Here is a 15110-nt window from a genome sequence, read left to right as displayed (position 1 = left end):
CTGGTGATGGGGGGCATAGAAATAGATAGGTGGCCTAGGAGGAACAATTTACTGGTCTGAATTTAGCTCATGTAGTACTGTATTATAGTATATAGCAATACACTACATAATAAAATATAGGCCTGATATTTATTTTCTTATTGCAATTCATTACTAAATTCCAGAGAAATTAAAAATAAAATATGTAAAGACTTCTAATACACAGTCTTCTGTCAGTGTAAAATTGTGCAGTTAAATATCATGATTTGTAAAACCCAATTAAAAGAAAAGGCTGCATTGATTTATAATTTCCTTAATAATTCTATAAACATAAACAATTCAACTAGCTTGCACCAACCACTGTTGCGCAGCCGTCTAATTAGTTTCCAGTTCACATTTTAAGAGACACTTCCAAGTAATCTAGTTCTAGATTTGGCCAACAGCACTTTTGACACGCCCAGGAATAAGCATTTAGAGATAAATATGCACTTACAGTATAATTCCAATATTGCTATTTTTGGTACCCCACTCAAAATATTTACTATTTATATAAAACTTAAAGACCCAAGAGACCTGCTAGCATGAGTAGCCTGCAGAATTTGCGAGTGCATCCATTTTATGTGTGTTAAACTTATGCTTGTGCACTCAGAAATTATGTAGATAAAAGAAGGAAGACTGAATAGATGTCCAAGGTGTTTTTTACTCTGCTTCCATAAAGTGACCAGCTAGTCAGCAGAGAGAGAAAAAGTTATCATATGCTGTTTCCAGAGTTACAATGACATCTTTGATGATGATGTGGGGAAGAAGGAGGATTAATATTTGTCACATGGAAAAAAAACCATAAGAATTCTGCTGGCCCAAACTTCAAAGAGGTTTTACCAGGTTAAATAAGATTTTGTCATAAAAAATCTACAACTTACAGACCAATCTATAGATCTTCATCTCAAATGTTATTTCCATCTTAACATATGGATGTAAAAGCTGCAAATCCACTAAAGGTATAAACAGACATCTAAATGCCCTTGAAAGCAAGTATGTTTGAAAAGGACTAGGTATTAAGTGGAATGTATTTATGACAAAAGTTCCAAGATTTGTCAGAGTTCAACAATCCCTTATCTCTAAAGTTATCCAGAAAAGAAGATGGAACTGTTTGGGACATATGTTATGAATGAAGCCAGAGCTTGTGACTAGGCAGCTGGAGGAACGTGAAAGAGGACAAACCAAAAGAATCCCTCCATCAAACACAACTCAGAGACAGAAAACTTATGGAGTTTAACAACATTAAGGACATGCAAATAATGACTCAGAATACACTGGGATGGTGGAGCCTAGTTCGTGCCTTAACAGATGACTGACAGTAGGGGAAGGATTCCGATTCTGAAGCTATAACTGACAGTTTTCTTTAAAAAAAAGCAAATTGAAAAAGATTTCAGCGTGTTAATACCTCCAGTATCAATGTGCACTCAGGGCCATTTCAATTTCTTTTTTGAGTTTCATTCACTGCAGTAGAGTGGCAAGGATGTTCATTGGACACCTGGCCACCAGACATATACTGCATGACATTTCAGATGTCATGTTAAAAGAGCCGTTAAATAACACACTTGTCCCTAATTACTTTTTTGAACAGTGATAATATCAATATTTTCAATGGCAAATTCGTACTTTATAGTAATTATATTGTTACATGGTGCAAATCCCATATTACTGTGTATAAACCATATCATGTCAATGTCTAGTTTTTTATTACCACATAATATAAGAAATAAAATACACTATAAGTCTGTAGTGACATTCAGGACTTCTGTGACCTCAGTAAACCGCTCACTTAGGCTTCACTCTCATGGTTTATCATGTTACTAGAAGCCCTCAATTAAATTACTGCGTGGTTATTATGCATGGTTAAGTGTCCATTATTTCTGAAGCTTACTATTAGTGTTATTTTATATCAGACCATAAACCATTCTAAACATAATAAGTATTTCTATTACTCATCAGGCTTTGGCCTCCCGACACTATCAGAGTTACTTATTATTACTAAGAAGCTTTTGGAATAAAGGATGCAGGACTCTGTCTTTCAGACTGATGATAAATGAAAATAGAAAGAAAGAAAGAAAGAAAAGCAACAAACTTACCATTAAACATGTTACTACAATGACAAAGATGCTGAGAAATATAACAACTGCATAAAATCCTTCTTTGCTCCAGATTTTGTCCGCTTCATGCTGGCCTTGCAAAACATTTTTCTTTATTAAAAAAAAGAAAAAAAAAAGAAAAAAGAGGTTGAAGTTCTACAGTAGCACGTGCCGATTAAAGAGTTTTTAATCAGGCATTGTGCATTATTTCAGATTTGTTACAGTATACATTTTACAGTATATGGTTCTTACATTGACTGCTTCCAGTTCCATATCAACCTAAAATAAGCAAACCAGCTGAACTATATGTATTTGCCACAATAAAATCTTAACACACGCAAAGTTGATTTAAGATCTTCTTAGTAACTGTTGAAGTTATCTTCCCACACATGCAATGGACTGGTCTTAAGCTAAGTAAACAAGACTCGTTCTTTCTCGGAAACTACCTGGCACATCGGGTAAGAAAGTAGTACTCATGCATGCTGAGGAAATTGCTCATGCTGTCTCATTCTGCTGCGTCTCCTCCCACAACACCTACACACTAGCCTACGTACAGTCTACACCTTATACAGAAGTGAAAACAGGTGCAAACAGAATCTCATGATGCATTAAGAAGTTGAGAAGCCCTGGCATTCTAACTTTAAAAAAATACAAAACCAACCCATCCATATATTAAATTCTGATTATACTTAAAGAAGTCTCTTAAGTTTAGGGACTCTCGATGACCTTACATTTCTAAAGCAGCTCTGTATGCTGAAAATTACTGAGCTATTGGGAAATATACAATAAAAAACAAATAATGTTTATTCTGTTTTTATTGCACTGAGAAATGGTTGGAATATGAAATAATAAGATTTTGGCTACATTTTCAAATGGAAAAAAGCCTAATTGAAACTTGTTTCTAATAGAATCTACAGTCCAACTGTAATACATTGATCAGAATATGATGTATATACTTGCAGCAAAAGCAATCTTCACGTGTGTGTTTCAAAGGGCAAAATTATTACATACAAATAGACTTGAAAGAAATTAAATGGCACATGTTAATATGGAAAGCCACACCCCTAATCTCATCTGTTTATTGTATTTCTTGAATAAAATTGTCAAGTTAAGAGAGAAGAAGGTATTTAAATCAGGTCTTCGACATGAATTTCCAAAGCCTCAATGGTCCCATTTCACAGAAAAGCCCAGTAGGGGTGCCTAGTCTTTAACTCAACCTGCTAACTCATGTGAAAACTACTAACTGCTCTGTCTTCCTAGGATTTACCTCAATTGAACCAACTTGAGTTAGGAACAAATTTTCTACACTTGTGCAGCATGTAGAGTATGAGTAGCCACACACCGAAGTGAAAGGCACGCGCCATCCACACTCACTGTGGTGAGTAGCTGTATGTGGCCGTGAAAGGCTCCAGCAGGGTGAAGATAGTGGGGAACAGCTCTAGCAGCAGGGAGCTTCCGGAGCATTTCCCTGCCGCCTTCCTCTTGTCAGAGCCTTTCCTCACTGGCGGATCTTTCGCTGTGGCAGGGAAAGGCACCAGCAGTGGGGAGGCAGGGGGACATTACATTGCTAAAAATAGCAGTTTAGTCCTGGGAGGCACTGCGCAGCTGGTCTGGGTCAGCTGACTCAGGCTCCCAGGGCTCAGGCTAAGCAGCTGTTTAGCTGTGGTGTAGATTTTCAGGGCTCCAGCCTGAGCCCGAGCCTGAATATGTACACTGCAGTTATACAACCCCTGAGCCCAAGCCCCAGCAGCCTTAGTCACCTGACAAGGGCCAGACACAGGTGTTTAACTGCAATGTAGACATACACACAGACATACACCTGGGGGCTCAGGTGTGTCCCTTCTCTACTCACTCAGTTCCTCACTGTCTACATTGCTATTTATATCCATGCCAGCTGTGCATGCAGTGTGTGTACTCTACACACCACCGCAAGGATAGACGTATCCCTAGTGAAGACACAAGGAGCTCTATATCAAATATTCCAAGAGCTTGACTTAGTGGCATTGGAATAACCAGATCGCTACAGAGGGAAAATAGAGGTGGTGGGTATGTGGTCTGCAAACTCAACAAGGCCTCCTGCTCCATGTGGACTCCTGGGCATGATTTGGAGCTATGTTATCATTGGGATAGGCTAGCAGTAGAATAGCAGTAACTCATGCTCTGAAATCTGTCAGGTCTCCTGGGACCTTGCCATACTGAGTAATGCTACATAACATCACAAACCCCTTTGACTCCAGAGGCCTCCCCAAACAGGGAAAGTCCTGACCATGTAGAGTTTGTACGCACTGAAGGGAACATGGACTCCAGGTATAGAGGGAAACATAACAGAAAACTGCTGCTCCTCGTCTCAGCTTAACACAGATTTGCTTTCCTCTAGCTGCAGAAAGGGACAGAAGCATTCCGTGCCCAGAGTGTGTAAGTCACAGAATGTAGCTTCACAGACTGCAGCACACATTCATAAGTATTTGATAGGATGCTTAATTTGGGAGTGCTTATTTTTTTAATGACTATCTATTGCCTTATAATTAGCAGAAGGCATAAAAGCAGTATTAAAACTAAAAACCTCCATAAACAAGTATATTCTTTTGTTGAGATGCCAGCCTGTCACAGCACTGGGAGGCCAGATGGGGAAACTGCTTCCACATATTGGTAAGCAATAATTCACTCAGTACTCCCACTAAAATCAGTGACAAATCTTCGGTGGGTTACTGCTCACCAATGTGAGCCTTGAGTTTCACAGCCTGGCCCTAAGTGGTCTGTGTGTGTCCACAGGTTGAAAATGAATTGTAAATGACCTTTTTTGCAGTGAACCACTCAAAAAGTTGAAGATTTTTCAAGGGTCAGCTGTCATACTGGCTGATTATTTCTGCTGAAATTGTTCTTAACCATAGTATTTAAACAATAATTTCACTGCTTTCACTATTTGTTTTGAAGCGTTCCGTACAATTCAGCTACCACAGTGCAGTGAGGAGGTTATTTCATTTTGTGTTTTTACAGGATAGGCCTGGGTCTTAACGCTGGCTTAAGGCCCAACATTGCAGCTGCCCTGCATTCTGAACTCGCACTGACTGCCCTGGGATTTCCACATACAGAGCAGCTGCAGCATTGGCCCATTAGCTATAAACTAACTGTTTGACCTTGGGGAGGTTACCTGACGACCTTCCTGTGTTTCAGACATTCCAAGTGGAAAACTGGACAAAAAGCAGCAACTCACTGAGCATCAGCTGAGCTGACCTTTCAAAAGTAAATAAATGCTGTCCTGTACCTCCCCATCTAAAGACTAAATAAACTGGAGTTAAAGAGTTGAATAGCTAACTTTTGAACAATTGGCTGATGGACTTTAATTATTTTATTTGTAATGCATTAGTGGAACAGCAGAGAGGTTTTGTTTTTTTATAGTAGAACTTCTTATGTAAGTAGTTGAACCTACTGTAATTCTTTTCTATTCCATCAGTCTAATAGTGCACATATGCAAGACACATTTTTTCCTGATCTTGTTTTTGTGAAAGTCAGATCTAACCGTTTTGAAACATTAGGTAATTGCCTATAAAAAGGCAAAAATTACACAGCACAGCTCTAATACTGATTGACATGCCATTTTGAAACACCAAAATACTATCTTAACCTAACAAAACAAGTCTATTCCCTTGATCCTAATATAGAGTAGGAAGGACCGCAAAACCCTCACTTAACACTCTTCTGTAATTATGATAGCAGGGGCTCTGGACTATTGTAGCTGAGTCACTTCATGTCTATGATAAGAAAATAATTTGTGAGACAGTGCTAATAGCTCAGGACTGTTTGTTCCAAGATCCAGGAAAACTGATAAAACTGGGCTATAAACCGTAAATTAATCTAAAACAGTTTGGTTGTTAAGCTCCTAAAGACAAAAGCTGTGCCCATATAGTCCTCCTTGTTGAGGGCAGAAAGGCAGAGATGGTAAGGAAAAATAAAAAAAAAGCCTATCAGCACAACAGAGACTGAAACTTGAAGATGCAAGGGTGTGCTGATTAAATTAATTGGAAATATCACATATTACTCTAGCTAAGTGGCAGTTCCCCTGGCCTTAGAGTAGATATAATGTAACACTATTTACCTTTGATTTTCTCATAGGGCTTGTCTACACACAAGCTTGCAACAATTTAGTTAAGCTGGTACAATCTCCTGGGTGGACACTCTTAAGTCTGTTTACAAATGGTTTGCATCAATATAGCTTAAATCAGTGTGGAATCAATTTAAGCTAAATTGATATAAACTATTTCTAAATGAATTTAAGAATGTTTCCATAGAGATCTGCTCTGGTTTATCTAAACTGGTGCAAATTATTGTGCAGACAAGCCCTCAGTTTTCTTATAAACATTCTTTTCAGTAACATACTTTTGGACCTAAGCTGCTATTAAGGCATCTCCTGTGGATCATTCTCAAGGACAAGGAGAGGAGACGCGCCTGACCAGTAGCACTCTATGCAAGGCATGGGACAGAAAGTGGCCCATTCTCAAAAGATGCTGCCAAGACACTGGCTGTAGTCAATAAGCAGCATAAGTAAATCCTGGTGACCACACAAATTGGTGGGACTTTTGGGTTACAGCCCCTTATTGCCTCTGCCCTGTAACCATTCTTTGGGTAGATTTAGGGATATGTGAAAAATTGGTTAGTTGACATGGCTGAGGGTGAGGATTAAATGTAACTGTCTTTTAGGCCTTGATTTCTACAAAGACTTACAGATATGAGTAGTTGCACTGAAATCTGTGGGACTAGTTATACATATAAAGTAAGCACGTGCACAAATTTTTGCAGGATCAGGGCCTTATTTGTGTAATCTGAAGAATTCTAGAGAGAATGTAATGAAATCTTTACCTTTGTATTGGCTACATGTATCTGACTGACAGAAAGAGAATTCAAATACCATTTGGAGTTATTCATATATGCATTCTTCCCATGACTATTTGGAGTGTTATTTACAATTGAAGTATTTGGAACTGATAATCATATCTATCATAACTGTCAAATTCATACACTTCGGCACTAAAGAAAATTCTCATTTAAAAAAAGGGTTTTAGAGCTGCAGCCCTGGTGGTTGATCGGAGTTGTAGTGAACAGATTGACATTAGGATAGGACTGCTTAGCTTCACTTTGTGGTACTATAACCCAGGGTCCCTTAACCTCAGTATCTGCAGCGTTTTAAACCTTTCATTTTCAGAGTTAATCTGCTGTAGGAAACACATGTAGCTTTACTTATTATAACTTGTTTTTTATATTTCTCTTTTCACACAGAAAATATCTCGCAGCACTTTACACTGAATGAGAACTTTAAAAGGAGGTAGAAAAATGGCAGTGCAGCAATTTGGTACGTAAGTGTAGCAGCCATTATGATCTCAGCAATGGCTCACACCTCGGCTTAGACATAAGGGCCCTGATCCTTTGTTTGGCATAGAAATCAATGGAACTGGGGGTGGGGGGCAGAGCTGGTCAAAGTTTTTTGTTCAAAATGTCTATTTGACCAAAAACTGCTCTCTCATGAAAACGGAAATTTGCAGGAAAACAGGAAAATCTGTTTGTGATTAATTCTTTTGAGATAGCTCATGAAATTGACCTCCCACAAGTCCAAGGGGCTTTACGTGTATTATGGGTTTCCAAGCACCAAACATAATCCAAAGTGACTTGATTATTGCCTGATGTGCGTGTGAATTCAGTGATTTCCTTTCCTTTATTCTTTAATAATTATTTCCTTTTGTGTCAAGGGGTAAACTCTAAGTCAAGTGTATGTCCAAATGCAATGTCTGGAGCATTGCGGATGTGGTAGTGCTAGTTCTGCTTTCAAATAGATTATCTTTCAAAAATAAAAGTAGTAATAAAAAATAGCAAGACGTTTTAATGGCTCTCTCTTTTGGGGCTAGGTAAAAAATGTAAAGTGGGCAAACTTTCAAATCTCTCACTCTCCCAGAAAACAAAGTCAGTAATAGATAAAATACACAAATACAATGCTCCCAAAGCCATTCAAGGCACAGTTTAACCTTGGATGGACCAAGCAGGAGGTTGGACAAACTTGAAGTGGAGAATTATCATGAAATCCGAATTCTATTTGTCTCTTCACAGAAGACTTCAAACCAGCCAACTCAGAAATAAAAGAGCAAAGTTTCTTAGTGATTATATGACCCATTCAAGCTTTATTTAAATAATTTAATAGGATTATTTTTATTATTGACTTGTAATAATAATAAAGCCAACTTTAATTAGCTATACATTCTCCTCAGCATCAGTACCTTAGCCTAGAACTAACACAGGCCTTAATAATTATATTTAGAGTTGACTAATTTACAGCAAACTCTAATATGTTATATACATGATAACCTACCTCTGGGGAAACCTCTGTAATTCCAAACTGGGATAAACTCTGATGCAGAACATTGATATTAAGGGAATGCAACACCTCTTCGGATGGAAGCGCATCAGAAATTCCTGGTTTTCTACTTATTGGAGACACGAACAGCTCAACACAGTTCTTCTTCCCCTAGATAAAACAAATCATATAAAAATGTTTGATTCTGAATCATTTCTGCCAGCCACAATTTTAATCAGATTTTTAAAAATGAAAAATATAGTATAAGGATTGCAACTGCTCACATGCTCTCTTTTTCTAGTCACACTCCATTTCAAGAAATGAAAACTTCATAGGATGGATGATAAAAAAATATAGTATGCGCTGTGTTTTTTCTCTCTTGCTCCCTGACTATTAGATTATCCTCACCTTAAGGTCACCATCTCTAGATGTATGTCCTTCAGCGAAACTGCTTTGCATAATGACCTGTTGGTGTTTTGATGTTACTTTGCAATCCAATGTCAACACATCACAACTTTATGTCATAAGGAGGTGCAACATTCTCATATGCAATGTCATGTTATTAGATGTCACAACAATGTGACAGGACCCTAAAAGTCTGCCTGGGAGCTGTGTTGACTGCACAGAAAAACTTGCTTGAGTTTTTGGGTTTCGATAAATCTTGCAATTTATTGTTACAGGATGGGATAAATTAATTAAAACAGAAATAATCATGTTTTTTTCAGGAAGTACACCCATCCTGCTTCACTACCTTCATTGTTCTGAAGAAACAAATATAGCCTTGCTATATATAAAGTATCTAGTTTTTACATTCAGAAGTATAACTTCACAGAGATCAGATTTAATGGCACACTTTCAAGGATGATTAGTTTACATTTGACACCCATAACAACCATAGCACACAGAGGCTGCCATTTTCTCCTACAGGTTTGTGTTCCTACTTAGAATAAACTTTTATAGTTTCCATTGATTTCTTATTGGAAGCAGAATTCACCATTCCCCCAAAACAGAGACGTGACAGAAGTTCAGTCCCCACAAACCCATAAATCTTGTGGATCCACCAGAGGAAGGAGGATAATCCTGGCGATTCCTTGCCTCCATATTGCCATGTGTTCTTCCCCATTTTCTACTAGCCCCCAGACCCTATAGCTCTTGCAGGAGCCAGGCTGACTACCACAGATGTCCCTGGAGCAGGGGTGTTTCCAGACTGCAGAAGGGGAACCAGTGTAATCTACCACAGATTATTACTCACTGTGGTTTTGGGGGGCAAGAGATTCCAATGGAGATCTCTCCAACGGAGATCCCCCCTTTTTCCTTTTCCTTTTTCCCAGAGCCAGAGCCCTATAGCCCTATGGAGGGGTTTCTGTGGGGTTTCTGTAAAGGGGGAGCTTGCAGAGGAGGTGGTTTCCCACTTTTTTGCCTTTGTTAGATAGGCTCTCCTTTGCTTACAGAAAGGACTTTATATCTTTTAATTTAGGGCTTTGCTCACAAGTAGTGTTTTACAGAGGGAACTGCTGTCTAGTGGTAAGAGCAAGAGGAATGGGAGTAAGGACATTTCAGTTACGCTTTTAACGCTTGTTGCTACTGACTCACTGTGTGATCTTGGCCAAATCACATAACCTCTTTGTGCCCCATTTTATCCATATAGAAAATGGCTAGATTAATATCTTCCTCATAGGGGGTGTTGAACAAACTAATATTAATTCATGTTTCTAATGTAGTTTGGGCTAGTTGTAAGGGCAAAATGTTAATATGTCTCCCCTCAAACCACAAATTAAAAGAGAAAGTAAGAAACCACAGAGTCAATAGGAAAACACAGTGTGCTACATGCGCTCAATTACCCAGGCTCCTCAGAGCATATGAAGAAAGCTGCTACGTGACACGTTATGCTAAAGTATTTTAGGACCCATAAGGAAAGTTCCTCTTTTAATTGCACTTTTCTCTGTGAATGCCTTATAACTTTAACATTTTAGTTAATGTGGGGGACAAGAAGATTGAGCACTGAATGACGTGCCTAAAGAAAATGAAAAGAACTTCATTGCATTGCTATTGATCTTTCCTTTTGTACAGGCTTGTGTGAGCCTCTCACAAAGCCATTATTTGAAGGCATTTTTGATCCCTTTTGGCATATAAAGTCTTATCATACGAGCAAATACATTTATATTGAACCTGTCAATCCTCTTCACTTGTATTCAGCCCACACCTCACCTGAAAAAAGCCACCATCACTTGGAGCATTAATGGAATGCTAACAACACACAGATTGTAAGGCTTTTATGTTTAATGGCAGAAATGCCCTATGGAAAATAACAGCAGTGATAGATTCATACTGTGTGCCATTAACATTAACTTTTAAATACTTTACATAGTATAGTATAGTGTAGTTCTTTACATACTACACATTGATCAGATATTAATATTCTTTGCTCATTTTAAATGAAAAAACACAGATTTTGAAAATTATTTTTAAATGACTTATTCTCCCTTCTTAGAAACACAATGTTAACATGGTCTCTTAAGATCTACAAGACCATTCCTGAACACATGCTGCTAAAGCCCAATATCAAAGGAGGAATATTAATGTCATACTAAGGCACTTAAATTACTACCTCAAAACTCAGACATTATGGTGATGGTGACTTAGAAATGTATCAGAGATAAACAAACAGAGACAGATTAACATATATTCTGAGCAAGAATCACAGGTATATTTGAATGAAGGGATGGAGTATAAAGAAAATAAGAATAAACTTCCTTATGGAAATGTATCATAGAATTGACTAGAGATTAACAGATTGATAGATTTTAAGGCCAGAAGGAACCATTCAATACACACTATAGACCTCCCTGTATTAATTCCTCTGTCAAGTGCTATAGCTGCTTGAACTAGAGAATATCATTTAGACAGACATCCAATCTTGATTTAAAAATTACCAGTGATGCAGAATGGACCACAACCCATAGGAAATTGTTCCAATGGTTTATAACTCTCACTGATAAAAATTTGCACTTTATTTCTAGTCTGTATTTGTCTAGCTTCAACTTCCAGCCACTGGATATTATTTTATCTTTGTCTGCTAGACTGAAGAGCCCTCTACTGTCAAATTTCTATTGCCCATATAGGTACTTAAAGACTGTGATCAAGTCACCCCTTAACTTTATCTTTGTCAAACTGAATATATGGAGCTCCTGGAGTCGCTCACATTAAGGCATGTTTTCCAATCCTTTAATCATTCCTGTGGCTCTTCACCCTCTCCAATTTTTCAAAATCCTTCTTAGATTATGGACATCAGAACTTGATACGACAATATTGCAGTAGTAGTCACACCAGTGCTAAATACAGAGGTACTATACCCTCCCTACTACTTGATATTCCAGTGGTTTTACATCTGGAGATTGCATTAGGCCTGTTAGTCAACAGCTTGACACTGTGAGCTCATAGTAAACTGATTGTCCACTATAATCCTCAAGTCTTTTCCAGAGAGCCACTGATTCCCAGGATAGAGTTCCCCATCCTGTAACTATGGGTTTCATTCTTTGCTCCTAGATATATGACCTTACACTGAAATGCATTATATGCCCATGCCCAGCTTATCAACCCATCCAGATATCTCTGTTTCAGTGACCTGTTCTCTTCATTATTTACCACTCCCTCAATCTTTGTGGCATCTGCAAACTTTTATCAGTGATATTTTATGTCTCTCTTCCCCTCACCCAAGTCACTGATTAAAATGTTAAATAGCATAGGGCCAAGAACCTATCCCTGTGGGACCCCATAGAAACACAGCATCTCAATGATGACTCCCCATTTGTAATTACATTCTGAGATCTCTCGTTTAACCAGAACTTATTTCATTTAATGTGTGCCATGTTGATTTTGTTCCATTCTAGTTCATTGATCAAGATTTTGTGGGGTATCAAATCTAATGCCTTATAGAAGTCTAAGTATATTACATCAAAACTATTACCTTTGTCAATCAAATCTGTAATCTTATAAAAATATCAAGTTAGTTTGATAGGATTTATTTTCCTTGCTGACTGGCATGAAATCTATTACCCTCCTTACATTATTAATGGAGTCCCATATCAGCCATTCCATTATTTTACCATGGATCAATGTCAGGCTGATAGGCCTATAGTTACCTGGGTCATCCAGTTTACCCTTTTAAAATATTGGTGCAACATTAGCTTTCTTCCACCTTTGCAACGGTCCCCGGTGTTCCAAGATTTAATGAAAATCAACATTTCCCGTAAAGATAAGTATTTGGTCAGTTCTTTTAAAACTCTTAAATGAAACCAAGAGAGTTCTATAGAATTTACTCCAGGAATAATTCTAGAATTATGTTCGAATTTAATAGGGAATTATATCCTTTACATACATTTTCAAACTATTCGATAACAGGGATATAATTTTTATTATGCTCTATAAAATGGTTAAAAAAAAACACTATAGAAAGGGGGATTTATTTTTCAATCAATCAGAGTCTATTGGACTTTTCCATGAAGGCAGGAAAGCTAATTTAATTAAACTGAAATTAACCAAGTAACTTTGTTATACAAAATTCTTTGTACTTACAACGAGTCGGTTGATATGAACTTGCTGTGGTAAGAGACCTAAAGCTGCAGCCACTCCTTGGCGGAATATCCGAAGCAATGTGATATTCAGCTTGTTTACATCCATTTGCAGTGTCTGAAAAACAAAAAACAAATTAGTTCTGTGCTCAGCACACACAGTTCTCGACTAATGACTGACCTCTGTGAATCTTGTGAATTGTTTGTCTCAGGATGATAATGTGTGAAATTGATTTGCATTTTTAATAAGGAAAAAGTACAAGGGAAGTGTGCTAAATGTTGTCAATTGAAAAAAGTCTTTACCAATGGAAAACTTCCTTTGAAGTCAATGGAATTTTACCTGGGTGAGAACTGAAGGTAAGAGCATTCCCCAGGAATCCCCATATGACAGGGCCCCTCTGCATGTAGATCTCGCCCATTACACCTGGAAGGTGGTGAGGGAGAGCTGCACACATACCACTTTACCCCCTCCCATGCTCCTCTGTGGATACTATGTGCTGGTGGAGGCAGGAAGGAGGAAAGGAAATGTCATGCTGACTGGCACTATCTGGCATTTCTACAGGAGGGGCCAACCTGGAACTGACTAAGACCCTTAAAGAAGTCTACCCAAAGCAAACTGAACTGGTTGATTTAACTGAATGAAAATGATTTTTCATGTAAGAATTTAACCTTTCTATTTAAAGCCATCAGTGTGGCTGAGTGACTTGTTCAAGGTCACAGAATGAATGAGGGTAGATCTGGGAGAAGCTTTGATACAGCTCTAAGTACCCTGGGATGGTTTCCCCCTTCCCAGATAGACCTGTGTGAGAAGGATTAACTAGCAGTGGGCTAGACATCAAATTGTGACTATGCTTGATAAAGAAAGAATCATTTTCTTAAAGAAATCTCCCTGTTTGTGACAGGATTTTCCGTCACAAAATTGCAAAATGTGTTTGCAATAGTTTTTGATTATGTATAAATCAGGAAAATATTATAAAACTCCAAGGGACATACGTAAAAAAGAGAAGCAGAGGAAAGGGAAGAGAGAGAGAAAACAACCCTCAATATTTGTTTGCAGGAGAAAAGCTCCTTTTTAATATTGTTATGCCACTCTGATATTACTGTAATTTGTCTTGATACTATGGTGATTTGTATTCTGTAAATATGATAGAGTACATAGATTAGGACAGACAGATTAGATTAGAAGGATTAGATAGGTCTAATCTGTCTAAACTAGATAGACTGGGATAAAAGAGAAACAGGTCTGGAGTCCAGACCTTTCTGACCACTTGGAAACCATAATATTATTAAGCTAACAGTACCATTGTGGAGCATATAAATTGTGGGCATTAGTATCAATAAAACAAAATGTTAGCATAAATTTTAAAATTATTTCTTACTCAGTTACTGCTGCTGCTCCTTTTGCTCTGGAAAAGGAAAGGCTGAAACATCCCATGTTAGACAACACTAATTAATCATTTACTCTTTGCTGATCAGCAGTGTTTATCATATATTGCACCTGCTCTCTAAGGAGTATATAATTCTGAAACTGCTACCCATGTTCATTTCCCAGAGCAATTATTAATCTGGCTATTGCAAGTGTAGCGACAGTTTCTAGGTTTATATGCTCCAGGCAAAACAGGTGATTTGAGGAGAAAGAGTTCTTGCCTGCAATAAATAAAATGCCTAGAAAGAGATATTTCCAAAATGAAAATTCAGAACAGAAAACCAAAGAAGAAACATTTAACACTGGGATTCTACAGGCATCTTTGTACAGGGATTTTCATCCAGGAGGAATGAAATTATGCACAATGGGATTTTCTTCAAATATGGAGTCATGTCTTTTATCTATTATAAGAATGTATTGAGTCAAGTGCAGGATTTGTTACTCAGGCAAAAGCCAAATGAAGCCTCTGTGGCTTCCCTTGATTCACCTTCCCACCATTATCCTCTTGCTGCTCTGATTCCTCTGCCTGTCTGCCTCTAAAACACACCACTGCTCTTCATTATTCTGGCTTCTCCCCTGTGAACTCCAGTTGCCACACCTGCCTGCACCTATCTGCTGCTACCAATTTCTCACCCACCACCCAAGAAAATAGGGACCACAAA

General features: G+C 38.0%; 1 protein-coding gene across 2 annotated transcripts in view; it reads right to left on the bottom strand.

The window, feature by feature from the left end:
* PTPRR (protein tyrosine phosphatase receptor type R) overlaps positions 1-13134 on the bottom strand; it is a 91457-nt gene extending 78323 nt beyond the window's left edge. Inside the window, exons 1-3 of one of the 2 annotated variants that reach the window (XM_067564027.1) lie at positions 13027-13134; positions 8467-8622; positions 2112-2222 (exon numbers count right to left, since the gene is read on the bottom strand). In XM_067564027.1, coding sequence (XP_067420128.1) covers positions 2112-2222; positions 8467-8622; positions 13027-13131 — 372 coding nt within the window. In that variant the 5' untranslated portion in view covers positions 13132-13134. The remainder of the gene's footprint in view (positions 1-2111; positions 2223-8466; positions 8623-13026) is intronic. The other variant, XM_067564026.1, reaches the window with a different exon arrangement.
* Positions 13135-15110: the final 1976 nt, after the last annotated feature.

This window comes from Emydura macquarii, unplaced genomic scaffold, assembly GCF_026122565.2.
Source record: "Emydura macquarii macquarii isolate MOO-44397 ecotype Brisbane River unplaced genomic scaffold, CSIRO-AGI_Emac_v2 contig_2636, whole genome shotgun sequence".
In the NCBI taxonomy this organism is placed as follows: Eukaryota; Metazoa; Chordata; order Testudines; family Chelidae; genus Emydura; species Emydura macquarii.
The sequence above is the reverse complement of the archived record's forward strand: the minus strand, read 5'-3'. Positions and strand labels throughout refer to the sequence as shown.